The 22007-nt window shown below is 42.2% G+C and overlaps 1 protein-coding gene across 1 annotated transcript; it reads right to left on the minus strand.

Annotated features, from left to right (window-relative positions):
* Positions 1-10932: 10932 nt before the first annotated feature.
* Positions 10933-17940, minus strand: LOC115795699 (protein arginine N-methyltransferase 5-like). Its single transcript, XM_030751731.1, has 16 exons — positions 17791-17940; positions 17346-17464; positions 16488-16573; positions 16220-16354; positions 16018-16130; positions 15854-15903; positions 15594-15757; positions 15333-15494; positions 14716-14793; positions 14071-14129; positions 13711-13833; positions 13302-13477; positions 12922-13125; positions 12709-12819; positions 11717-11781; positions 10933-11626 (listed from the first exon to the last, which is right to left on the minus strand). The coding sequence occupies exons 1-16, from the start codon at positions 17886-17888 to the stop codon at positions 11474-11476; spliced, it is 1896 nt and encodes a 631-aa protein (XP_030607591.1). The 5' UTR covers positions 17889-17940; the 3' UTR covers positions 10933-11473.
* Positions 17941-22007: the final 4067 nt, after the last annotated feature.

Consider the following 22007-nt stretch of genomic DNA (forward strand, 5'->3'; position numbering starts at 1 on the left):
GGGAATGAATGAAAGATGTGTTGGTATGGCAGTGTCGTGTGAAGGAAATATTACATATTAAGAGAAAACAGTTTCAACCACACTACTTTGGATTTAATTTGCTGTAACACTTCCAGCTGTCACTACACTGCAGCATGCATCCAGAAAACACACACACAACTCAAGATGGAACAATTACAAACCAATTTAAACCACAAACACTTTTTTTTTTCTGGTGACAGGCTGATGGAACACAAATAACCATAAAGTTACTGCCATATACCTACATTTTAATTCATCTGACCTACTAAAACACATTAAATTAACGGGTTAACTAACAAATCAGCATGACTCTCGCTTTCGGTAATGAAATGAGCCAGAGGCTAGCCCACTGACCGAACCGAGCTAACCTTGCAGAAGCTGGTCAAGCCTGCCATGGAGGAAACAGCTCCTGAGCTAGCTGTGTTAGCATGACAGTCCGTTTACGGAGGTGGTTTAAAACTGCAAAGTAATAACATACCTCTACAGTTAACAGAGCTGCCAGTTTGTGAAAAGTACAGCCGTTCAACCGACGCCCCACCAACACACGTCGGCACTCAGTTGACTGGAAACCCAATTACTGTCTCCATCTAGTTAGCGTGAGCAGAGGTTAGCACTCAGTTTCCTGCCCCAACTTCAAAATAAAGGTCAAATTGAAAATGATTTCATTTTTTACAATAAAAATGAAGCAAAATAAATAGAACTAGAAATGCAAATGAATACATAGATTTTTTATACTCTTCTCAGTAATAAAATGGGCCCTTTTCATGAAGGGTTCCTTACAACTGTTTCAGAAACACAATTATTTAATCACAAATTCACACACGTGCGTGTAATAGAGACTTTCACCTTTCAAAATCACAGGAGTAAACAATAAAATCACCTCAAGAATACGTGCACTCTCATTATCACCACTCAATTCCCTATAATATGTCACAGACCAAAAGTTCCCTAAAATTTATAAGGTTACAAACGACAAACAGGATTGTGTTTATAACATGCAGGCTTCAGCAAACAGCCGGTTTATAACACAAAATACCCTGAAGAGCAAAAGGACCAGACTACCAGCTATGACATGTATGGCTCGACTTCCACAGATGCAGATCACCAAAAAGCTGTAGTGGTTTTGGACAAAAGACAATCAAGCTTAGCAACATATGCATAATAAAACATGCCAACCTCTGGAAACAAAAAAAAAAAAAAAAAAAAAAAAAAAAAGAGTATAGCAGGCTTTTATTGTGAAGGCAGAAGTAGTTTTCCTTCTTAGTTTCGTTGACGTGACATTTGACCCACCTTAGCTTATCGTACCTTTTCACTACTTCCGCAATTGGATCAGTCATTGTGGGTGGACTCCACCTGCTCTGCGTCAGGCGTTTGAACAGGTGGATGAAACATTGATGAGAATGTGCAGCAGGCAGCGCCATACTAATAGTCCGCAGTGTATGCCACACTTAACAGAGACTTTATGAAGACATCAGGAAATTACAGATTCTAATAGGCTGCAAATATGTTCATAATTCAAATTTTGCCAAGGGACGTGAAATTCACACCACTGCCAACGCTACATTTTTGGAGAGTGTAGAGGGAAAGTTGTTTATGCACATGTTTGCTAATGGGCTTTATTCAGCCTCCCTGTCTTCATCTTCCTTCTGAGGCTCCTGGTTCTCCTGCATTAGTGGGCATACCACCAAACAGAGCTGTTGCAACAGATAAGTATTTTTTTTCCTGGAAACAACTGTGAGGAAAAACACATTTAATATACTAACATTTGCTTTAACCTCTTAACCCCTTTAGTTTGACACATCACCACAATGCAGTGCACGCGAATGTGCTTTCGAGTGTCTCAGAGGTGAAATAACAAAAATTAAACGACGGCGCTCTCTAATTCTGCCCCTTACAGTGCTACCATCAGACTGTAAAACAAAACAGCCACAATAATGTTGCCGTACCCAGAGTAAAGGGACAGCAGACAAATCAGTGGCTGTTTTGGGCTTGTATGAGGTTTCACAACCTGGAGGATGTGAAACCTCATACAATTTCAGAAACAGTTCTACATCAAAACAATATAAAGATGCAAAATTTATACTAATGTGTAAGGAGTGTGTAGTGCTCATGAAAAATAAATAGTGTATTAATAAACTGGTGTTGTAAACATGCCATTAAAGCAAACTTTCTACAAAAAAACTCAAGTGGACCTAAAGATATATTATTTATATAAACAAGTTGGCTTAAGGGGAGGGAGAAGGGAGGTAAAACAGCTGGTTTCAGAGAATGAATGAACTACAGGGCTGGACCAAGCGCCCACTATATGATAATTATTGACTGTTTAACTGTGAATCATACAAAACTACTCTTATAGAGTCAAATAATAAAAATGCAGAGCTGAAAAATGAGTAGTATAGGTTCTGTTTTGAATTGTTTTATGAGTTTCTATACCTCAGTGGGTAGATACATGCAAGGCTCTCTTATGAACAGCACAATCTGTGACAGTGATGCTGTAGAAGGAGTTCCTGCAACCGACGTAGTTTATGTAAATGTCACTGATGCACAACACCAGAGGAAATTCACCCATCTGAATGTTTGGCTGCACAGAGATCACAGGAAAAAAAAAAAAAAAAAATGTAAGTGTCAGGCTTCTCAGTAAACAGTAAGGCTGCAATGGGAGTGCTGTGAATCATGGCCAGCAGGCATGGTAGATGGCCTTCCCTTGCAGCAGCAAAACAGCCTGAAAGCAGAACCAAAGACATCATGGGAACAGCGCAGATGGTGTTTGCTTAACATGTGGACCTACTTTAAGAGGAATAGTTCAGAAAATTTCCTAATGCTGTGAACCTGTTCACCCATATGGCAATAAAAACCTTCTGATTCGATTCTGATTCTGAAAATAAAGAAAATAAAAACAAAGCAGCCCAGGTTGAAGTGAGGTCATCTTACAAGAGGAGGGAAATGTTTCAGGTTTTCCTCTTTGATTTAAAAAATAAATAAATAAATGTGTATTTAGTTTCTCATTTTCATTCATTTTTCATTTCTTTGCAAAACCAACAGGATCCAAAATAACAAAATAATCGTGGAAAAATATTTTTTTTTTTTTTTTTTTTTTTTAAGCCTGTCATGTCTGGTAGATCTTGCAAGCAGAACTGTGATCTGAATGCGTTGTTGTGCCAAACATATTTGCTATTTCAAGATGAGCTCTATAGGTTCTCAATAGGCTCTTCTTGTTGATGTTTTAATCATTTATTTTATTTATCTGAGTTATTTTTCCACATACTATGTAACAGCCAGAGCTGACAGGCTGAAGAAGAGGAGAATAAAGAGAAGAAAAAGGGGAGAGAGAAAGGGAGCAAAAAAAAAAAAAAAAGGGGAAAGAGCACAAGTCTATTAATCAGATAGTTCATCACTTTAACATATAAAAAAATACTATCAATACTTGCAAAAAAAATTTGTGTGTGAAAAACAAAACTAACAAAGCATGTTACGCACACCAACAATTTTGTTGAGTTGTGATTGAGTGGGCGTTTGTCTGTGTCATGTTTGTGTCTGTGTCATGGAACGTACTTACCAATGAGGGCAAAACGCTGCAGCTCCACCCATCAGAAGCCAGAGGCAGGTACGGAAAGCCCCCGGAAACCCAGGCCACCAGCAGCCCACCAAGAGCCAGGAAGACCCCCGGCCACTCAGTCCAAAGACAACCGCACACCTACCCCAGCAGCCGGGAGAGGGTGGTCTCAGACGGAGCCCCCCCAGTCGAGGAGCGAGGGCTCCAGGGAACCCAAGGCGATGAGAAGCCAGCCCCCCCAGCGGCCAGCCCCTGCACTGGCCGGCGGCAGGGCGCCCGGGCCCACGGCACCCAAGGACCGCCCGACCCTCCACAGAGCCCCCCCCCACGCCGAAGAAGCCACCGCAGCCCCGCACCGCACCCCCAAGGGGGGCAGGCCAGCACCCACGCCAGAACACCCAGCCCCACCCAGGAACCCCAGGCACCCCCATCCCAGGGGGGTAGGGGGGGGGGAGGCAACCAGCAAGGAGCGGCCAGGAGGCAAGGCACAAGGCCCAGACCCAGGTCCAGCCATACATACAAACACACCCAGACACCCGTGTACACATTTTCAATTCAGAGGTAAAACTGTTGATTTACTCCAAAAATATTAATCAAAGCACAGCAACACAAGCAGGACATGGAGGGGGGGGGCAGACCATCTGCGACAAGGTGAAAAGGAGCCACTGACCCCTCCAAAGTGGGAAGATCCACAGAGATCGACATAATCCATGACAATACTCAAATATTTCAAAGAAACATTAGAAGTAGAGAGGAGAAAAAAAAAAGTTTGAAGCCTATATACTTAAATAACCATAAATAACAGTGAATAATCAAGTCAAGGGCTTTACAAACACTATCCTGCCGTAATGAGCAATTATTTCAAATTCCACAGTAATTATGAACTCAGATATCCTGGAGCCACTCTTGACATGCTTTTTGAACCACACATGAGACATGGACCAGCACTGTCACGACATCTAGGGCCAGCAGAGGGCAGCAGATACAACTGAACAGTTGTGCTGCCATTTGATTAGAGATGCAGAGGTCTAATGAAGTTTTTATTACATCTAATAGACAGCTCTGTAAGAACTGCTCTGTAAACGCTGTAGAAAAAAAAGTATATATATAAAATTAGCAGGCTGCCTTTTGCTTTTTACCACAATAGCCTATGAAAGTTAGAGAAACATAGAGATTCCTCATTTTAGCAAAATCCCAGCAAAGACTTCACTGATGTCAGATATAATAATACTATAATTTTCCTGTTAACCATCAAAGCCTCAACAGTCTCCCAAATAAGTATTAATCAAAGCCAGCTCACAATAACTCTGGACAAAAGAGCCAAATTAGTCTTTCATCCCACACAAAGCATTAAGGGGCATTAACATGAATGAGTTAGTTTGCTGGATTGGGCAGTGCAAAGATGTGGATTATAAGTGGGATGAAGAGCTATGAGGGACTGTAATCCCTCTTTCATGCTAGGATCATAAATCCTGTGAAAAACAAGGGGACTGCAGAATGGTGGTAGCTTCAAAAACAGTAGCTCCCTATTTTGGCGTCAGGCGTTAAAATTATTTACAAAGTGACGTTCAAATTTAAGGATGTTTTATAAGATGACTCGAGGGGAGGAAGAAAGGAGCAACAAAGCATTTTTCTTTATATCTAAATAATGCTTCATATTTTTTTTTACCAGTTAAACAGGGAATTTGTAACTCAGACACATTGGGATGGATGCTACTTCAGCTTTTAAAAGCTACAAGCCAACCAATAAATAAGAATTTACAGTAGAACCAGGTTAACGGACATTCAGAAATCCTTAAAAACAACACATATACTTTATTATTATATCTTAGGACACAAATGAAAACAGGCATTTTGTGAGTAGAAGAAGAAGAAGAAAAAAAATCCAATTTACATTCAGCTGCAGATGATTGTGAGTGTGTGTTTTGCCTTAAGCCTTTTTAGCATTAATTATAACTTCATAATTTTGTCTGATTCAACAATTCAGCTTATCAGCGCAGCACCTGTGGGCCGCTGAGAGTCTCACTGAAGCTCGACACCGTGCTCTTTCTCGGCCTTCCGGTTGACGTTTTTAGGACCAGAGAGTCACAAGTCAAGACAGATTCCAAACAGGGATCCCTGCCAGCACAGCAGGATTTCAAACTGATGAGGATGTGATGGAACGAGCCGGCGGCGAGAACGCTATCTGAATTCTGACAAATTGTGTGGAAAAATTGTTTAGTAATTAATGCTTCCAATTATTAATTAATAACTCTTTTTATTAGCTAATAGCTTGTAGAACCTCCTTTGGCAGCAATAACTAGAAGCACTTTTATTATTCTGTATGACTTTATCAGTCTCTCACATTATTGCTGCTGTGCTTGCTGACCTGTTGCAGGACCACAGCCAAGCTTCAGCTGTCAGACAGATGGCCTCACATTTGACTCTAGAATCCTTTTGGTATACAGACCACTGACTCCTGGTAGTTACACTGATCGTGTTTAAGTTCCTGTGAACTCTTGGATGAACTCTCTGTTTTCCTTTTACAGAATGTGATAAAGGAAGCACCGAGGCACCTTTCCTGAGGATTTAGAGGACTCTAGCAGCTCAAATTATGGCTGGCTTGCAGATTCTTGCAGGTGACTTCACTCAGTTAGGAATCATCCTGATTTCTGCCCCTGCCTGCAAAGAGCAAATCAGCAGCCAAATCAGGAAACATGTTCCATGTATAGGAAGAATATAAACTATGGGAGAAAAAAACAATTGAAACTTATTTTTGGGAAAAGTCGCAAAAACATATGAAAGAGTTTTTAGATTGGATTTAACTAACGACTAAAGTTGTGGCTCTCTATATATTCATGAATATATAGAGTGGAACTCAATCCAAGATGGCTGTGGGTTGTACGACTTGCTTGTAGACTGACTTTTGTATGAGACGTCCTTTTAAAAGATCATTTTGATGTAGAACTGATGCATGTGATTTTCCTGCTGGTTATGCGGGGGTCATGCGAATAATTATCAGGTGTGAGAAGACATTTTTTGCACATGCAGAGTTTGCTGTTTGCTTTTCTGGCCCATAGCTGCCATCAAACAAGGGGGAAATGTCAAAGCAGGTGGCAAAGGTTTAAGATGATTTGACATAAATCACTGCTGCATAAGTTGCAAACGACATTCTTAAATCGGCTTATCTGATGTTCGGTGCACCTTTGCTGAGAGTCATCCACTGATGGCTTAAAACAATGGAGAGAAGACAGCTCTTGTGAAAATAAGCTTATAATCACCATGCCTGAAATGACCCATTGTAGATGATATCACCATGCTGCTCCCATTATCTGCATCTGTTAATGCACTGATGCGGTGCAATAATCTTCAGTTGTATTTAAGGACTCACACAAGCACACGCAGCCAGCAGGCAGCAGGCAGAGGCCGGCACCTGTGGGGAAGGCAGCAGTGGAAGAGAGGCTCCAGGATGTAATTATAGAAAGTGAGAGGAATCGCAGCATGACTGGTAGAGTAGCTAACCAACACTACAATCCACAGATGCAAGAACCTGTGCAATGTGCAGTAAAAATAAAAGGAGAGGGAAAACAAGGGAATTTTTAATCAGCACATTAAATGCATGACAGTGATGTCATGCCATCTTTTCTGCATCATAATAAACAGATCCTGTAAGCTGTGAGGTGAGGCCTCCACAGATCAGACTTGTTTTTCCAGCACATCCCACAGATTCTCTATTGGATTGCGATCTGTGGAATCTGGAAACCAAGTCAACACCTCAAACTCGTTGTTGTGCTCATCAAACCATTCCTGAACCATTTTTGCTTTGTGGCAGGGAGCATTATCCTGCTGAAAGAGGCCACAGCCATCAGGGAATACCTTCTCCATGAAAGGGTGTACAGCAATGCTTAGGTAAGTGGTACATGTCAAAGCAAAAGCCACATGGATGGCAGGACCCAAAGTTTCCCAGCAGAACATTGCCCAAAGCATCACACTGCCTCTGTCGGCTTGCCTTCTTCCCATAGTGCATCCTGGTGCCAGGTGTTCCCCAGGTAAGCAACACACACACCGACCGTCCACATGATGTAAAAAAAAATGTGATTCATCAGACCAGGCCACCTTCTTTCATTGCTCCATGGTCCAGTTCTGATGCTCACATGCTCATTGTTGGCATTTTTGGTGGTGGACAGGGGTCAGCATGAGTGCCCTGACTGGTCTGTGGTTATGCAGACCCATACGCAACAAACTGCGATTCACTGTGTATTCTGACACTTTTCTATCAGAACGAGCATGAACTTTTTCAGTAATTTGAGCTACAGTAGCTCATCTGCTGGATTGGACCACACGGGCTTCTTCACTCCCCACATGCATCAGTGAGCCTTGGCCACACATGACCCTGTCACTGGTTTACCACTGTTCCTTCCTTGGACCACCTTTGATAGATACTGACCACTGCAGACCGACTGACCCCACAAGATCTGCAGTTTTGGAGATGCACTGACCCAGTCATCTAGCCATCACAGTCTGACTCTTGTCAAACTCACTCAAATCCTCACGTTTACCCATTTTTCCTGCTTCTACTTTGAGGACAAAATGTTCACTTGATCCCTAAAATATCCCACCCACTTAGTGGGTGTTATTCACTTCACCTGTCAGTGGTCATAATGTTATGCCTGATCAGTGTAAACTGTAAGGTAAAGACCCTATAATAATAATAATACAGAGAAACATTTGTTTGACAGTGTAACTCTGTTCTGAGTCCACTCCCATGCAAATGCATGGACAGTTCCACATGGACCCGTCACAGAACAGAGGAGACCGAAGAGCATGAAGATGAGCTGACCAAAGCTGGGATGCAGGAGGGTTGCAAAGTGGCCTGCAGAGGCTGCTGCAACTGCATGTAGGCTGAAAGACCTTAAATAGCTCACACCATGAGATTTTCCCAGTGGGTGGGCAGAAGAAATCAACTAGTCTGCCAGGATTGCGGCTGATCTTGCCTCCACTTATCTTGCCAGAACTAAAACAAATTTGTTAAAGCCTTTCTGCAGAGTACTGTGGGGTTTACAGGTCCTTTAAAAGATTATTTTGACAGCTATTTTTTTAGCAATGCCAGCCAGTGTGGCGAGGTTCTTTTGCAGTTGTGCAAACCAAATGTTTTTAATCTTCCGAACTGGCTTTAGTCTTGGTCAGATATTAATACAAAATACAAAAAGAAAACACTTGTCCTCAACCAACCAGCCCCCCAGAGAGGGAGCTGGCAAAGGAGCAGTCCCCTCCTGACTTGGGGATAATCACACATATGGCTGTGATCACTCCAGTAATGAGCCCGCCCCCTTAGGACTCACAAAATCTGATTGTGTTTCCTAAGTGAAGAAAACACAGACACAACAAATTAGGGGTTCATTTAGGCATAGATGCTTTGCAGACAAAAGTCTAAATAACCATTTAAATTTGCATAAAAATGTGATTAAAAAAATGGATTCAGCATCTTCAATTGAACAGCACCACATTGATGCTGCATTTATGCTTATATTCGTTCTCGACTTCACATTGAAGTCTTCAATTGAAAAAATAGGAGCCAAAAGAATGAAAAGAGGTAACTAACAGAGGGAGCAACAGTGCATTTGCTTGTTTGGTCCCTCTGTGGGCTTTTTTTTCTTTCAGGCTCCTTGGAATAGATCTGAAAGCTGGCACAGGGCCTCTGCAGGTGCACCAGCAGTATTCTTTCTGGGGTAACGCAAGCAGTGAGTTTTCTTTACTTCCCTGACTCGAGTTTACAATAGTTAGGCAATGTGGGCTCACTGTGTTCCCACGCTCACGTTATTCAACACTATTATGGATTTCATAATATGGATTTCTTGGGCAGCCTGACCCTGCCCTTGAAACAGATCTCCCAAACATATAGGGGAAAACTCTGGTTTATTTGAGATCAGTTTTATCTTGTCATTACAATGTCCAAAAGTTCAGCAGAGTTATGTTTTGCATTTCACTTATGACAACACGGTTAAAGCAGTGCAGGACTGTTACAGCCCAAGGAGATGGCATAACGAGTTCACATTCTGTGGCTCTCTTGGGGACTGAAGCCAAATAAAGCATTTGTTTGCAGAAAACATCCACTTACTACACTCCTAACTGCTAATAGCACAGCCTCATCTAAATTTTTTTTTTTTTGGCCACAGCAGCTTTTATCATCAGTGGAGAGAGACAGGAAATGGGGGAAAGATACAGGGGAAGACACGCAGGCAAATTGGCAACAGGCTGGGACACGAACCTGCGCCGTCTGCACCGCGGCATATGTATGTGGTCGCCGGCTTCACCACCCAGGGGCCCTCATCTGAATATATATATTATAGAGAAACATCATTGTTTGTCGCTTACAGCTTGCATGGGCTGATAAGTTTGTGACTCAAATCCACAGTTTTTGGTCAGCTACAGTCTACGACAGTTATCAGTTTGTCAGATGTTATAAATTATTATACTCATTTGTAAATTTGCATGTCAAAATTAATTTTAATATCCATAAACACACCCAAATATTCACTTTATACAGCGCTAAATCGCAACAGTTGCCTCAAGTTGCTTATATGGCAAGGTAAAGACCATCCATCCATCCACTTCTCCTGTTCAGGGTCACGGGGGTGTGTGTGTGTGTGAAGCCTATCCCAGCTGACGTAGGGCGAGAGGCAGGGTACACCCTGTACAGGTTGCCAGTCTGTTGCAGGGCCAACAAATAGAGACAGACAACCATTCACACCTATGAGCAATTTAGAGTGACCAATTGACCTAACCCCACCCAGTAAGCACATGTCTTTGGACTGTGGGAGGAAACCCACGCAGACACCGGGAGAACATGCAAACTCCACACAGCGAGGTTTGGCAAGGTGGAATCAAACCCAGACCTTCTAGATGTTATTCCAGCTGGGAGGCAGAAGGCTAACCACCACGCCACCGTGCTGCCCACACACAGACTCAAAGTTATGGAAATACTCAACTGACGGAGATTTTGTGGAACTGTGCTAGACTTCAACCCACTCATACTTATGCTGTCAGCACTGTAGTGTTGAACTGATTAACTGATGCAGAAAGGTAAGTGTATCACTATCAAACATTTTGACATCTAATAACCATCTTCATACCGCAGTACAACAGTGAGGACTTGAGACAATTTCTTCTTTGACCAAAATAAATCCAAACAGTGCAGCTACTACTTGTACGTTCAATATAAAAGGTTACTAGCGGTCAAGCAAGTCCTGAAGGCGACATGTTCAGGACCTCCTTACAGCTCAGTTTCATTGATACTCCAAACACCTTCTAGCCATTTTTTAACATTCGACTCCAAAACCTTGCAAAACACTGAAGTACTAAACAAAGTGCACAGCATGTAGAGAACAGTACAGCATTGCCTTTATTGACATTGTTTAAACAGATTAAAGGTATGAAGAGACCGCCTCAAACATCGTGGTGTGTAACCTGAAAAGCCATTTCTTGCTCTGATCCTCCCGTGCTGAAGGATTCAATATGCAAATATTGGTATGGAATGTGTGTTTGATAAGGCGTCAAGTCCATTAGAATTGCGTGTGCTATCTCTGCAACTCTTAATCAAAACAACAAGGAAAACAAAGTAAAAAGTATAGCAGGATGACCCAGTGGTAACAGTTTTGAGACGATCTCACAGCAACAGTACACTTTGTGTTCAGGTGACAGTGGTGAATGTAGCACTAGATTAAAACAGAACAAAAAAGGTTCAAACTTGCTTTTATCTGATCAACTTCTTCCTAAACTCAAAAGTGCCTACCACCACTGACTTTTTAAGGGCTTACACCATAAGTCCAGGTTTTAACTGTGTACAGGAGTGTCACAACACCCGTTCTTCAACTGCCACAAAGTCTGACAGAAACGTGCGAGTCTGCCGATGCGTCTCCTTCACAGGCCGATGGTGTAAGAACGGCCTGCGGGGTTGTGAATGGCAGAGCAGGAGGGCTCCGTCACAGCCCATTCATACCAAACCTTCTTCCCGTTGTTGCAGCGCCAGAACCGCACTGTGACATCGTCATCCCGGGATAAGGAGATGGGTTGCTGTTGGCGGGGAGGAACATCATTCATCATCTATCAATGTTAACCAATGTTTCAACTTTAACATTTAACCGAGTACTGACTGTAACTTACTTTAAGCGGGAAGAGGATGGGGAACCAGGAGAACATTCCAGGTGAATGTGTATCTGGTTTTATACCTGCAAACACAAAGGATTTAAACAAGGACATTAAGACTTATGACTCATAATTCATTGTGCACACGATGGAACTGGATAGCACTTTGTGGTGCTCAAAGCTTCTAAAACTACATCTGAAAACCTCAGAAATCTTAATGCAGCTGCTCAAAAACAAAAACTTGCGAGCAATTTCATGTTAGAAGTATTTGCTTCCAGCACAACTACACCCACCAACCGCATCATTGTGAAACATTAATGAAGCCCTGCTGGGCTGTAATGTTAACTAGCTGCACACTTCTTTTTTGCTGGTGGATGTCGACAGAGAGAAAACAGCTCCTACATCAAGATTCTCACAGCGAGCCGTGTGGATCTGGGTCCACACGGCTCGGAAACACACTGTTGTTGAGTTTTTATATGTACTCAGAGACTCTGACCACAAGTAGGGCTCAGCTACATATACAGGTGGGGGAAATGGACCAGATGCGACAGTGAAGTATGGCACAGCTGTTCAGCTGTCTCTCTAAACTCTAGTGCCGTTTGAGAGAAATGTTACAGCCGAGTTTGCAATGAGGGTCAGACACCGTAATACCCCTATATGGCTGTGAAGTGCATTTTCTGAGCTTTCAGGAACTGTTTGAATTTTTCCGATAGGACAAACGGAATTACGGTAAGAAGGCAGCTGATCAAAGTTCCTTTGATCAGCCGACTCCGCACTTAAAACGTTTGGTGGTGTTGCCTGCATTTGTGGAAACTTGCTTTCGACACAGTTTGCAGTGCACGCTAGTCTGCTTTTTGTCCAAGTTTGCATAATAATCTTTACCATTTACCCTAATCACAAGCCAAGGACAGTGACAAGGCCTAAAACTTGCCATAAAACAACAAAGATAAAAAGCACGACAGGTCAAAGGAAAAATGCGCAATTTTTTTTTTTTTTTTTTTTTGACTTACTGAGTGTGACATCTTTGTAGAGTGTGGTCTCAAAGTAGCCGGCAAAGCCATGGAGCACTGAGTTACAACCTACTGTGAATCTGAGGCACTGATACCGGTTATTGTTCATATCTGAAAGAGTAGAGAGGGAGAGGAGGTGAACACATTCAAAATGCATCGTGTTCAGGTAAATGTTGTACAAGCTTATTAGTGTTTTCAGTGATTCTATCTACCCTGCTGAGGGGTGTGTGAAGGTGAAGCAGGGTTTCGGATCAGCCAACTCGTGGAAGTTATGAAGACGCACAACATAGGGAGTCTCAAAATGGGACTCCGGGTCCTTGTCTCGTTCCCGGCACCCTCGTACTTCGTTGTAAAGCTTGGAGGACGACAGAGGAGCCAGGTAGGACGTGTAGGAACAGGGAATGCTCACTCCATCATCTGAGGGTGTGATGAGATGAAGGAAGGGGAAAATGAAAGTGATTATGTGTCAGGAAGCATTAAAAGTAATGCCTTCAACATCGCTTGGCGTGGCAACATAGAAACGTGGCCTTTAATGACTCTGCAGCTACAGTGTTTACATGTGCAATTAATTCTTTATTAAAAACTTGAAATACCTTTGAGAAAGTGCTGTGCTCCATCTAAGCACTCTGGGGAGAGTTCATTGTCGCCAAATGATCCGAGCAGCTCGCTCACAATGATGTCAGCTTTCTCTGGTGCGGCCCATTCCCGCATGTCACATGACACCACTGTCACCTGATCGCCCCACTCCTCAAAGCGCCAATTCTCTAGCCTAGAGAACATACATCAGTAAAATAAGCATTTGAAGCTTCTGGCTTCACTTCATTCCCCTCTAACCTACTATACATTCAGCTAGAATCAACGGTTAAAGCTTTTATCAAATCTATACTCATCCAGCCACATTCAGCTGGTACAATTGGTCTGTTGCATGTGTTGATACGTTTGCTTGTGCACCTCTCCAATACAAATGTGAATTTTAAAATATCAAAGCAGTATTTTACTCACGTCACTACAGCATTGGGATTTTTCTCCACAGCGTACACCCTCAGTTTCCTGTCTGCCTGTCTGGCAGCACGCAGGGATGCATTGACCAGAGGACCCCTACCTGCTCCCAACACCATCAACACCCTGAGAAAAAAAACAGACATTATTTTACACAAGGCTGCTGCTCTTGTAGCTAGCACTGACGTTTTAACAGTCAGTCTGGGTCACCCTGTTCTACTACTAGTGAGATTTTATACAGAATATTAAGTTTGTTTGTTTGTTTTTTTATATCAAGGTATGAATCATTATCTTAGAAGCAGCTCCAGCTCCACAACGCTTACTTGTGATTCTTTCTAGAATAATTTGGATACAGATACTCACTGAACATTAGTGTCTTTCTGCTCCTCTGGAACTCTGTCCAGCAGACATTTATATACAGCCTGCACACACAAACAATAAACACACACTCACATGTCAGTATTTTGCAAGCACTACACAAGTAACATTCTGTCTTGTATGTACAAGTTCTGCATATACGGAGCACACTAAATGATAATGATTATGGGGAACACAGTGGAGTGGCCGTTTGCACTGCTGCTTCACAGCAAGAACGTCCTGGGTTCAAACCCACTGGTCGACTGGAGACTGTCTGTAAATTTTGCATATTCTCCCTGGGTACTGGTCTAACGACATGCACGTTAGTTGACTGGTGATTCTAAACTGCCTGAATCTGAATGTGAGTGCTTGTCTGTCTCTACGCGTTAGCCCTGCGACAGACTGATGGCCCTTCCAGGGCGTACCCCACTTCTCTACCCATGACAGCTGGGATAGGCTCCAGCCTCCCCGCAACCCTGAATTGGATAAGCGGAAGAAAATGGATGGATGAGTAATAACAATTATGAGATTATAATTAAGAGGCATTCACTAAGAAAACACAAGCCGGCAACTGAAATTTTCAAAATAAGAGCACAAGGATGGTCCACTAATAAATGACAGGTGGTTTCCAGCTGTGTCTGATGATCTTACCTGTTGGTACTGTGAGTACTTAATAGGATCCTTCTCAAACACTTCATATGTCTGAGACTCCAAGTTGTCCATGAGGGGCTAAAAAAAAAGAAAAAGTATAGAGGTTTCTGGCAAAACTTCATCTACTTCCAAGGTGCATGGAGAAGAACAAGGGTCTAAAGAGGGTGAAGCTCAGCAGCACTTGTTGCTTTAATACTTGACCAACGAGTTTCGGCCTGTGGCCTTCATCAGGATCATCCAGGCTGCCAAAACGCATTGGTCAAATATTAAAGCTGTTCTTCGTAAGTGTTGCTGGAGCTTCATCCTCTTTGGACTAAACAAAGAAAGCAAAACAAAATAACTGCTTCACAGTTTTACACTCCTGCTAACCAGTGAAACTGCAGTTTCTATTTGCATCTGACCAGAGTAGCCCTTTTGGGTATTTCATCACATAATAATTATCTTATTAGACATGTGTGTATAATTTTATCAGAAATAGCACATTACTTGTTGACTGAGGTCACAGTGACTGTGACTTTTGACCATAAAAATCTAATCTCTTCATCCAATATTCTTTCCAGGTGTTCCAGTTTAGACAGAGGCATTAAAAACATGAGCGTGAAAGGGCACTTCCTCACCTGCAGAGGTGACTGCAGGTAGTCTTCATAACCCTTAGCAAAGAGCTCGTAGGCATTGGGTGCAGGCCTGTTCTGGTTGAGGTACTCCAGGTACTGCAGGTAGGATCGGAAGTCCTTGTCAGTGTGCCGACTGGTGCCTGTGAAGATGAACTGGGCCTCCAACTAAGAAAGGAGATCATTTTATTAAAGCAAAAAAAAAAAACCTTTTGTATTGACCGCCGATTGAGCTGTTAAATCAAACAATTTACGAATATTTTATACCTTGAAGAGACGGAAGATTATTCTCTGATGGGCTTTTGACAAGACAGGGAATCCCTTCTTATTAGTTAGGAAGATGCTGGTGGGAAGAATGGCTGCTTTGATTGGTTCTCCGAGCCATTTATCAATCACAGTGTCTGATGGCATATCTGGTCCAATTTCAATCGCTTCAGGAATACAAAGAAAGCACATTTTCAGTAGCAGACAGCACCATAATTATTTCTTAATGCCCCGGGTTGCTGCTTCACAGTGTGTTCTCTCACCAAGACAGATCCTCTTGTTGTAGTCACAAAGGGTTCTGAATGAGTTCCACCTAAAAAAGACGAGGTAAGTAAACAAAGAGAGACACCATCTTAAAGGAAATCAATAGCAACTGTTTCAGCATGCAGACGGCACTCCACGGGAAGTGGAGTGGCATGAAACTAACCAGATCCAGGTCTTCTCATCCACACTTGTGTCATCAATACAAGAGGCCGGTTCATTCTCAATCAGATCTTCCCGCATGTCTTCCGACGCCATCAGCGGGACTCGTATCCAGAACTAATTAACAAAGAAGACAGCAGCTGTTAAATGAGGACTAAAAGCAACCTACATGTGCATGTGGAGTTTCCTGGTGCATTGTGTCTTACATTTGAGGTGTGATGTCCAGTGTGGATGTGGTTTAGCAGCACTCGGGCTAGATTGGCATTACTAGGGCCCCTCAAAGGGATCATGAAGACAGGCAGACCCAAGTAGGCGGAAAAGTTTAGCTCCTGGGTAAGGGCCTGGAGAGCAACATGGGAAAACAGAGAAGATAAGCATTAAAGGGGTGGCATGATAACCTCATTCATATCATGAGATCAAAGAACCCCCAAAAGCAACATCACCCTCAAAGAAAGTCCAAGTCAAAGAACTTACAGCCTCTGAGTTTCTGCGTTCTGTCTCGATTTCTGAATCTGCGTCGATCCATGGAGAGAGCTTCCCAACAATTAGAGTATTCCAATCTAGACACAGCAAAAAGCATCAAACACGTAATCATTTACCTTAATCTGATCTCTCTGTTGACAGTATTCAATTCAAAGCATGAAAATGACTAGAATTTATATTTTTTAACACTTTCCTTATTGCATTACTTGGTAACACAAAATGTTAGCATGGACTGCCAATGGACTGATATGCAACAATGACAAAATCCAGTATTTTTGCTTTAATAGATTCAACTGGAAACTTGTTTTCTACTTTTAGAACTTGTGTGAAGCCTGGTAATGTTTTTAGTCATATTAATGCAAAAATAAAAGTTTTTTGTTCACTCAGGACCATTTGGCACTAATTTAAAGTGACGCCCCCTCCCCCCAAGGGAACCAGTAGACCCAAGCCATGCCAACAAAATACCCTGCTCAGCATAACACAACCATATATATACTGACCCCCTCCCTTTAGGATCAGTGTATATATAAAAAAGAAATTACTTTAAGTTTCATAGATTATAAGCTTAATATGTTGAAGGTTAGGAGAACAGATTTGGAACGTGACTTGAAAAACTACAGTAAGCAGACTGAAGACAATCTGAATGCTATGTAAAGCACAGTGAGAAAATGCTTTACCCCATGTTTGAGAAATTATCTTGTTACAACAGTGGAAGTAAAAGTATTAAACAGGTATTCAACAGTTATTGTACAGTAACAAATGAGGTTTCGACTCATTTTGTGTAGACTACTGAGTTAATAACTAGTAACGCCTCAGACTACAGAAGACAAAGGGGGTAGAAACACTGACCTCTGCCACATAATAGCAGGTCTGAGCGGGTATGGGCTCCAGCTCGGGATTTTGCGGGCTCCAACTCATACTCCCTCCTGAACCTCGGGTGGAAGAGGGGCATGCACAGGAAGTCAAACCTGGAAGGGAAGGCAAACACATCAGTTACCATTCAAAATATTTATAATCAACACGAAGTGACACACAAACATGTTTCCTAAACAGTCCGACATGCAGCTCAAACACACTCCGGGAGGAGCCTGCGCCTGTATCCCACACACTTCCCCAAAGTCAAGCATCGCTGATCTGGGCACGTGCTGGTCATTCACCGGCTAGCTTAGCAACCATCATACACATACACTGACAGCATGCTAGCAAAGCAGCGCGTCCCCCTCATCAGTTCATTTCAGCTAAAAATAAACAGAAATGTAAAAAATATACACGTAAAATCAAACATCCATCTTACCCAAGTTTGGCGACCGCGGCTAACGTATCGGCTATCTCAGGCACACAATTCAAATCCCTCCCGCAGGACACCCTGCTCCCCGTACTGGCGGACGCCATGATTTTACTGACTGAATGATTTCTCGCTTTCTCACGTTGCTCTACGTTTCGAGAAAACTGACGCCATTTTGGATCCTTAGGAACGAACGTTCATGCTTGCTGGGTAAAGCCAAAATGGCGTCAGCAGTTCACCAGTTGCATATCACGTAAATTTTCGCGATAACTGAGCATCGCGCGAACTAACTTACATGCGATATTTTTGATAAATAATTAAAATTATATAATAATAATAATAAAAATACTAGTCCAATTTTATAGTTAGTTTTTTTGGTAATCATATTTGTGAAGGTTGAAACCCAGCTGCTTGTGCCTTCATCATTTCTTTGTATTTTGTTTACAAGCAGCCAGACCTTGTAATTTTTAAAGTTGTCTTGAGTTCTCCAGGCTTTCTGAAGGCCTTTCAAAGTTTTTCTTTGGCTCCTTTTCCACTCGCTTTCAGTCCTGACCATTTTCAGAGGATGTTTTGTTAACACTGACCTATGAGTCATTCACTATGAACCACTGTTGTCCACACATAACGTAGCAAAAAAATAAAAAAACAATTTGACTTCTCCGCACCTCCTTTCTGGCGCTTGGGTTTCTCTATGTTAACTCTCCTTTAACGCAACACTAAAAATACTAGCGGGAGTTACAGTGCACCACAGAGAAAGGGTGGAGCCGCTTTCATCCTATATTGGTTCCATCCACGGTCTATATTGAAGATGGGCCAATGGACCGCCCCCTCTAAATTGTGGGCTGGTTTCTTAGAAAAAAAAGGGAAGAAAAAAAAAATCCAACAGCATCGGCCCCGAGGACTGTCGGCCCACCGGTACGCCCGATTACCAGTCCAGCCCTGCCTGACACTCATCTCTGCCCACTCCATCGTGTGCACTGTCTGTTGCTTTGGATGGCTGACCCCAGGTATTTATACTCATCTACCTTTAGATTCAAGAAGTTTATTGTCATGTACACCGCAAAACACTGTGGTTATGCTGAGCAATCTCAGAGCCGATCCCCGAATCCCAACCCCACCTTGAACTCACTGGTCACTCCTACCACTGTCTCACTGTCCTCGTGCATGACCTACACTACACCCTCACAGACTTCTCTGCCACTCATGACTTCCTCATGCAGTATCAAAGTTCCTCTCTTGGAACCCCATCATATCTCTGGATCTGCAAAAATCCTTTTGACCTTCTCTACACTTCTCCATCAACGCTCACAAAGCTTGATCTCTCTTTCTAGCCAGTTGATACAAATCCTTTTCTCCTTCCTTAGTGTTCAGCCTCAGTGTAGTGGTTTACACATTAACAAGCAAACCACCTTCAGTTTGACCCAGAGAGGTATATATGTACAGTCAGCCTGGAGTTGTGTCAGGAAGGGCACCTGTTTGATTTGTCAGATTTAAAACATCCGGCAAATCAAACAGGTGGAGCTACCTGCTGTGGTGACCCCTTGTGAATAAGGGAGCGGCTAAAAGTAGTTTTTACTGCCATGAACTTTAGTATTTAACATAATAAGTGAGGCCTGTAGAGTCTGAGAGGCAGCTCTTGGTTTTTTTGCAGTTTCACTCAGCATGACATGGTCTGACCCTGGGGTGAATTTGCTGGGACGTCCACTCCTGGGAAGATCGTCCACACCTTAATACTCCAGACCAGCACACTGCTGAAAATTCTGCTTTTATAGAGGTGGTCGCACTTGCTGATAGTCAGTTAATCCTGTAATTTGATTTGCAGCACCTGGAAGCTACTTACTCTCCTAATTGCTACTGAATCATTTTGTTTTTCTCTTTATGTTTCAGGTTTGGCCGCAAACGAGCTACTCAGATTCCAGCAGTTCTAGTGTTTGTATTCGCTTTGACAACAGCTCTGTGTCCCAATGTCTACTTTTATTTAGTATCCCTGTTCTTGATGGGAATCGGAGGTGGAGGATATCGAGTTAACAGCATCATACTGGGTATGAAGAGTACACTGACTTTGTACATATTCTGGACAAGGCTGCAACTAACAGTCGTTTTCACTGTAAAATAATCTGCCAGTTGTTCTCAGTGTCCAAGATTACATTTTTAAAATGTGTTCGAGAGCCAACAAAATTGTACAGAGCTGATATTTTCCATTTACATTTCATACTACTACCTCATCCCATTTAAGTTTATAAACCGCTATGGACAGTGTGTTCAGAGGACATTATAGGAATGGAATCAAGGAAAACTGAAAGAATTTAATTGTTGTTTTGTTGTTCTAAAAATACACTGTTTTCTTATCTAAGAACGTTGTGTTTATTGCGGTTAAAGGGTTTTCCTTTGAAATTTATACAGCTGCCATCACCAATCTCCTGCGGCTCTAAGAGAAGTAACCCTGATTGTGTATGCTTTGACTATTCCAACAAATCACACTAACAGATTCTTGCAGCCTGGACTGCTGCATTCTTGAAGGGTTACACACTTGTATTTCAACTTTGTTCATCATAAAGTTAAATGTAGTTTTGTTCTTATTTCTAAATACAGGATAATTTGTTTTGCTATAATTAAGCAATAATTTATTAATTTCAATTTGTTTCTTTAAAGGTTAGTCATTACAAGTATTGACCATATTTCTCTCATCAGTTTAAAGTTATCAGCAGTTTATTCAAAAACTCACTGCACCCGATCACCAAATAAACTTGATTTCACAATAAAACCAAAAATCCTCGTCAGTGAAAGTAGATGGAGTGATGGTGAGCATCTTCTGTCATTGGTGCCTAACAAAGGATCTGCTAATTCAATTCAATCACATAATATAATTCTAATGTAACTGAAACACGATGTTGATTGTAAGTGCTCGATAAATCTATTTTATTGCTCGTTTTATTGTTCAAACAAAATACATTATGACTAAAAAGGACCAAAGTGAAGTTTGATTAAATATCTATGAGCGATTTAGAATTTGCATTTTCATTTTTGCCCAGTTTAAATAAACACACACACACAACACACACACACACACACACACCACACACACACACACACACACACACACACACACACACACACAGTTCATGAGAACCTTTCAGGCTTGTATGCCCAGCCTGCTTCTCTTCATGCAACCATGACTGCAGCCCCTCACATGGAAAGAGGTATTTTTTGAAGTTACACTTTTGAGCCCTCTGAAAAATGGGAGACTCTGTTTAATATGGTTATAACTCCTAAACAATTACTGAAATAGCAGATTCCAGGAACAACATCCAATTATCAAATCCAAGATGGCGGCATGGCCTTTGTCTGCTGAGTGTTTGCTATTTATCCTGCCTGCTCCGCCTGCCCTGAGGCCTACCCTCTAGCTGTAGCTAGTAACATCTATCCAGTGGCCTGGGAATTGTGCAGTGGTTTGGCTTGTTTTGACCTAGTTCATTGACAGCTACACAGTATCGGAACTTCAGTGGTAAGAAGAGCCTTCAATTGTTGCACTGAAGAGCCTCTCAGCCTAAATCCACAGTAGCAGCTCAATACACTGGCTATGCTAAGGCCTTGTACTGCTGAGGCCCTGTGCTGTCTGAAGACACCACCTACCCTACCGCTCAAAGTTTGTACTGCTTGAAGATAAAATTCTACTCCACATTGAGGTCTGGAGCTGTTTAAAGACACCATTTTTTCCTGATTGAGGCCTGTGTATTTTGAAGGCACCAATCTACCCCAGAGTGAGGCCTGTGCTTTGCATCTATTTACTCTGCATCCACTGGTGCTGTGTATTCTGCAAAATGAAACTTCTAATAACCTTACTATGTCTTCTAATTAAGTGGGCCATGGGATCAAGCACTCGTTCCTGAGTGAGTACAACAAACACTGTGTTCAATCTGTGGGTCAATACCCAGGGCTGCACTAGTGTCAGGACAGCTATACATTCTGAACAGTCCCCAATCCATCTGGCACAGGACATGAACTTATCATCGGACATGCCAAGAGATTTTTCTCAAATTCAAAGTCTATTTGCTCTGCACAGTTACCTCATACTCCATGAGAGATCCTGCTATCAATCGACTGACTCAATACACACTGCAACAAGACAGAAACTACTGATTGTTTTATTATTATTTTTATCTGGTAATGTGCATCCTAATCCAGGTCCTGAATTGGTATTGATTTTAAATCATTGTCTGGTCTTA

Source organism: Archocentrus centrarchus, chromosome 17 (assembly GCF_007364275.1).
Source record: "Archocentrus centrarchus isolate MPI-CPG fArcCen1 chromosome 17, fArcCen1, whole genome shotgun sequence".
Taxonomy (NCBI): Eukaryota; Metazoa; Chordata; class Actinopteri; order Cichliformes; family Cichlidae; genus Archocentrus; species Archocentrus centrarchus.

Coding starts and splice junctions, on each gene's coding strand:
- LOC115795699 (XM_030751731.1), bottom strand. CDS start 17,888: ATGGCGTCCGCCAGTACGGGGAGCAGGGTGTCCTGCGGGAGGGATTTG. Junction 16,574..17,345: donor CCTGCTATTATGTGGCAGAG/GTCAGTGTTTCT, acceptor TGCTGTGTCTAG/ATTGGAATACTCTAATTGTT. Junction 16,355..16,487: donor AACGCAGAAACTCAGAGGCT/GTAAGTTCTTTG, acceptor GTTGCTCTCCAG/GCCCTTACCCAGGAGCTAAA.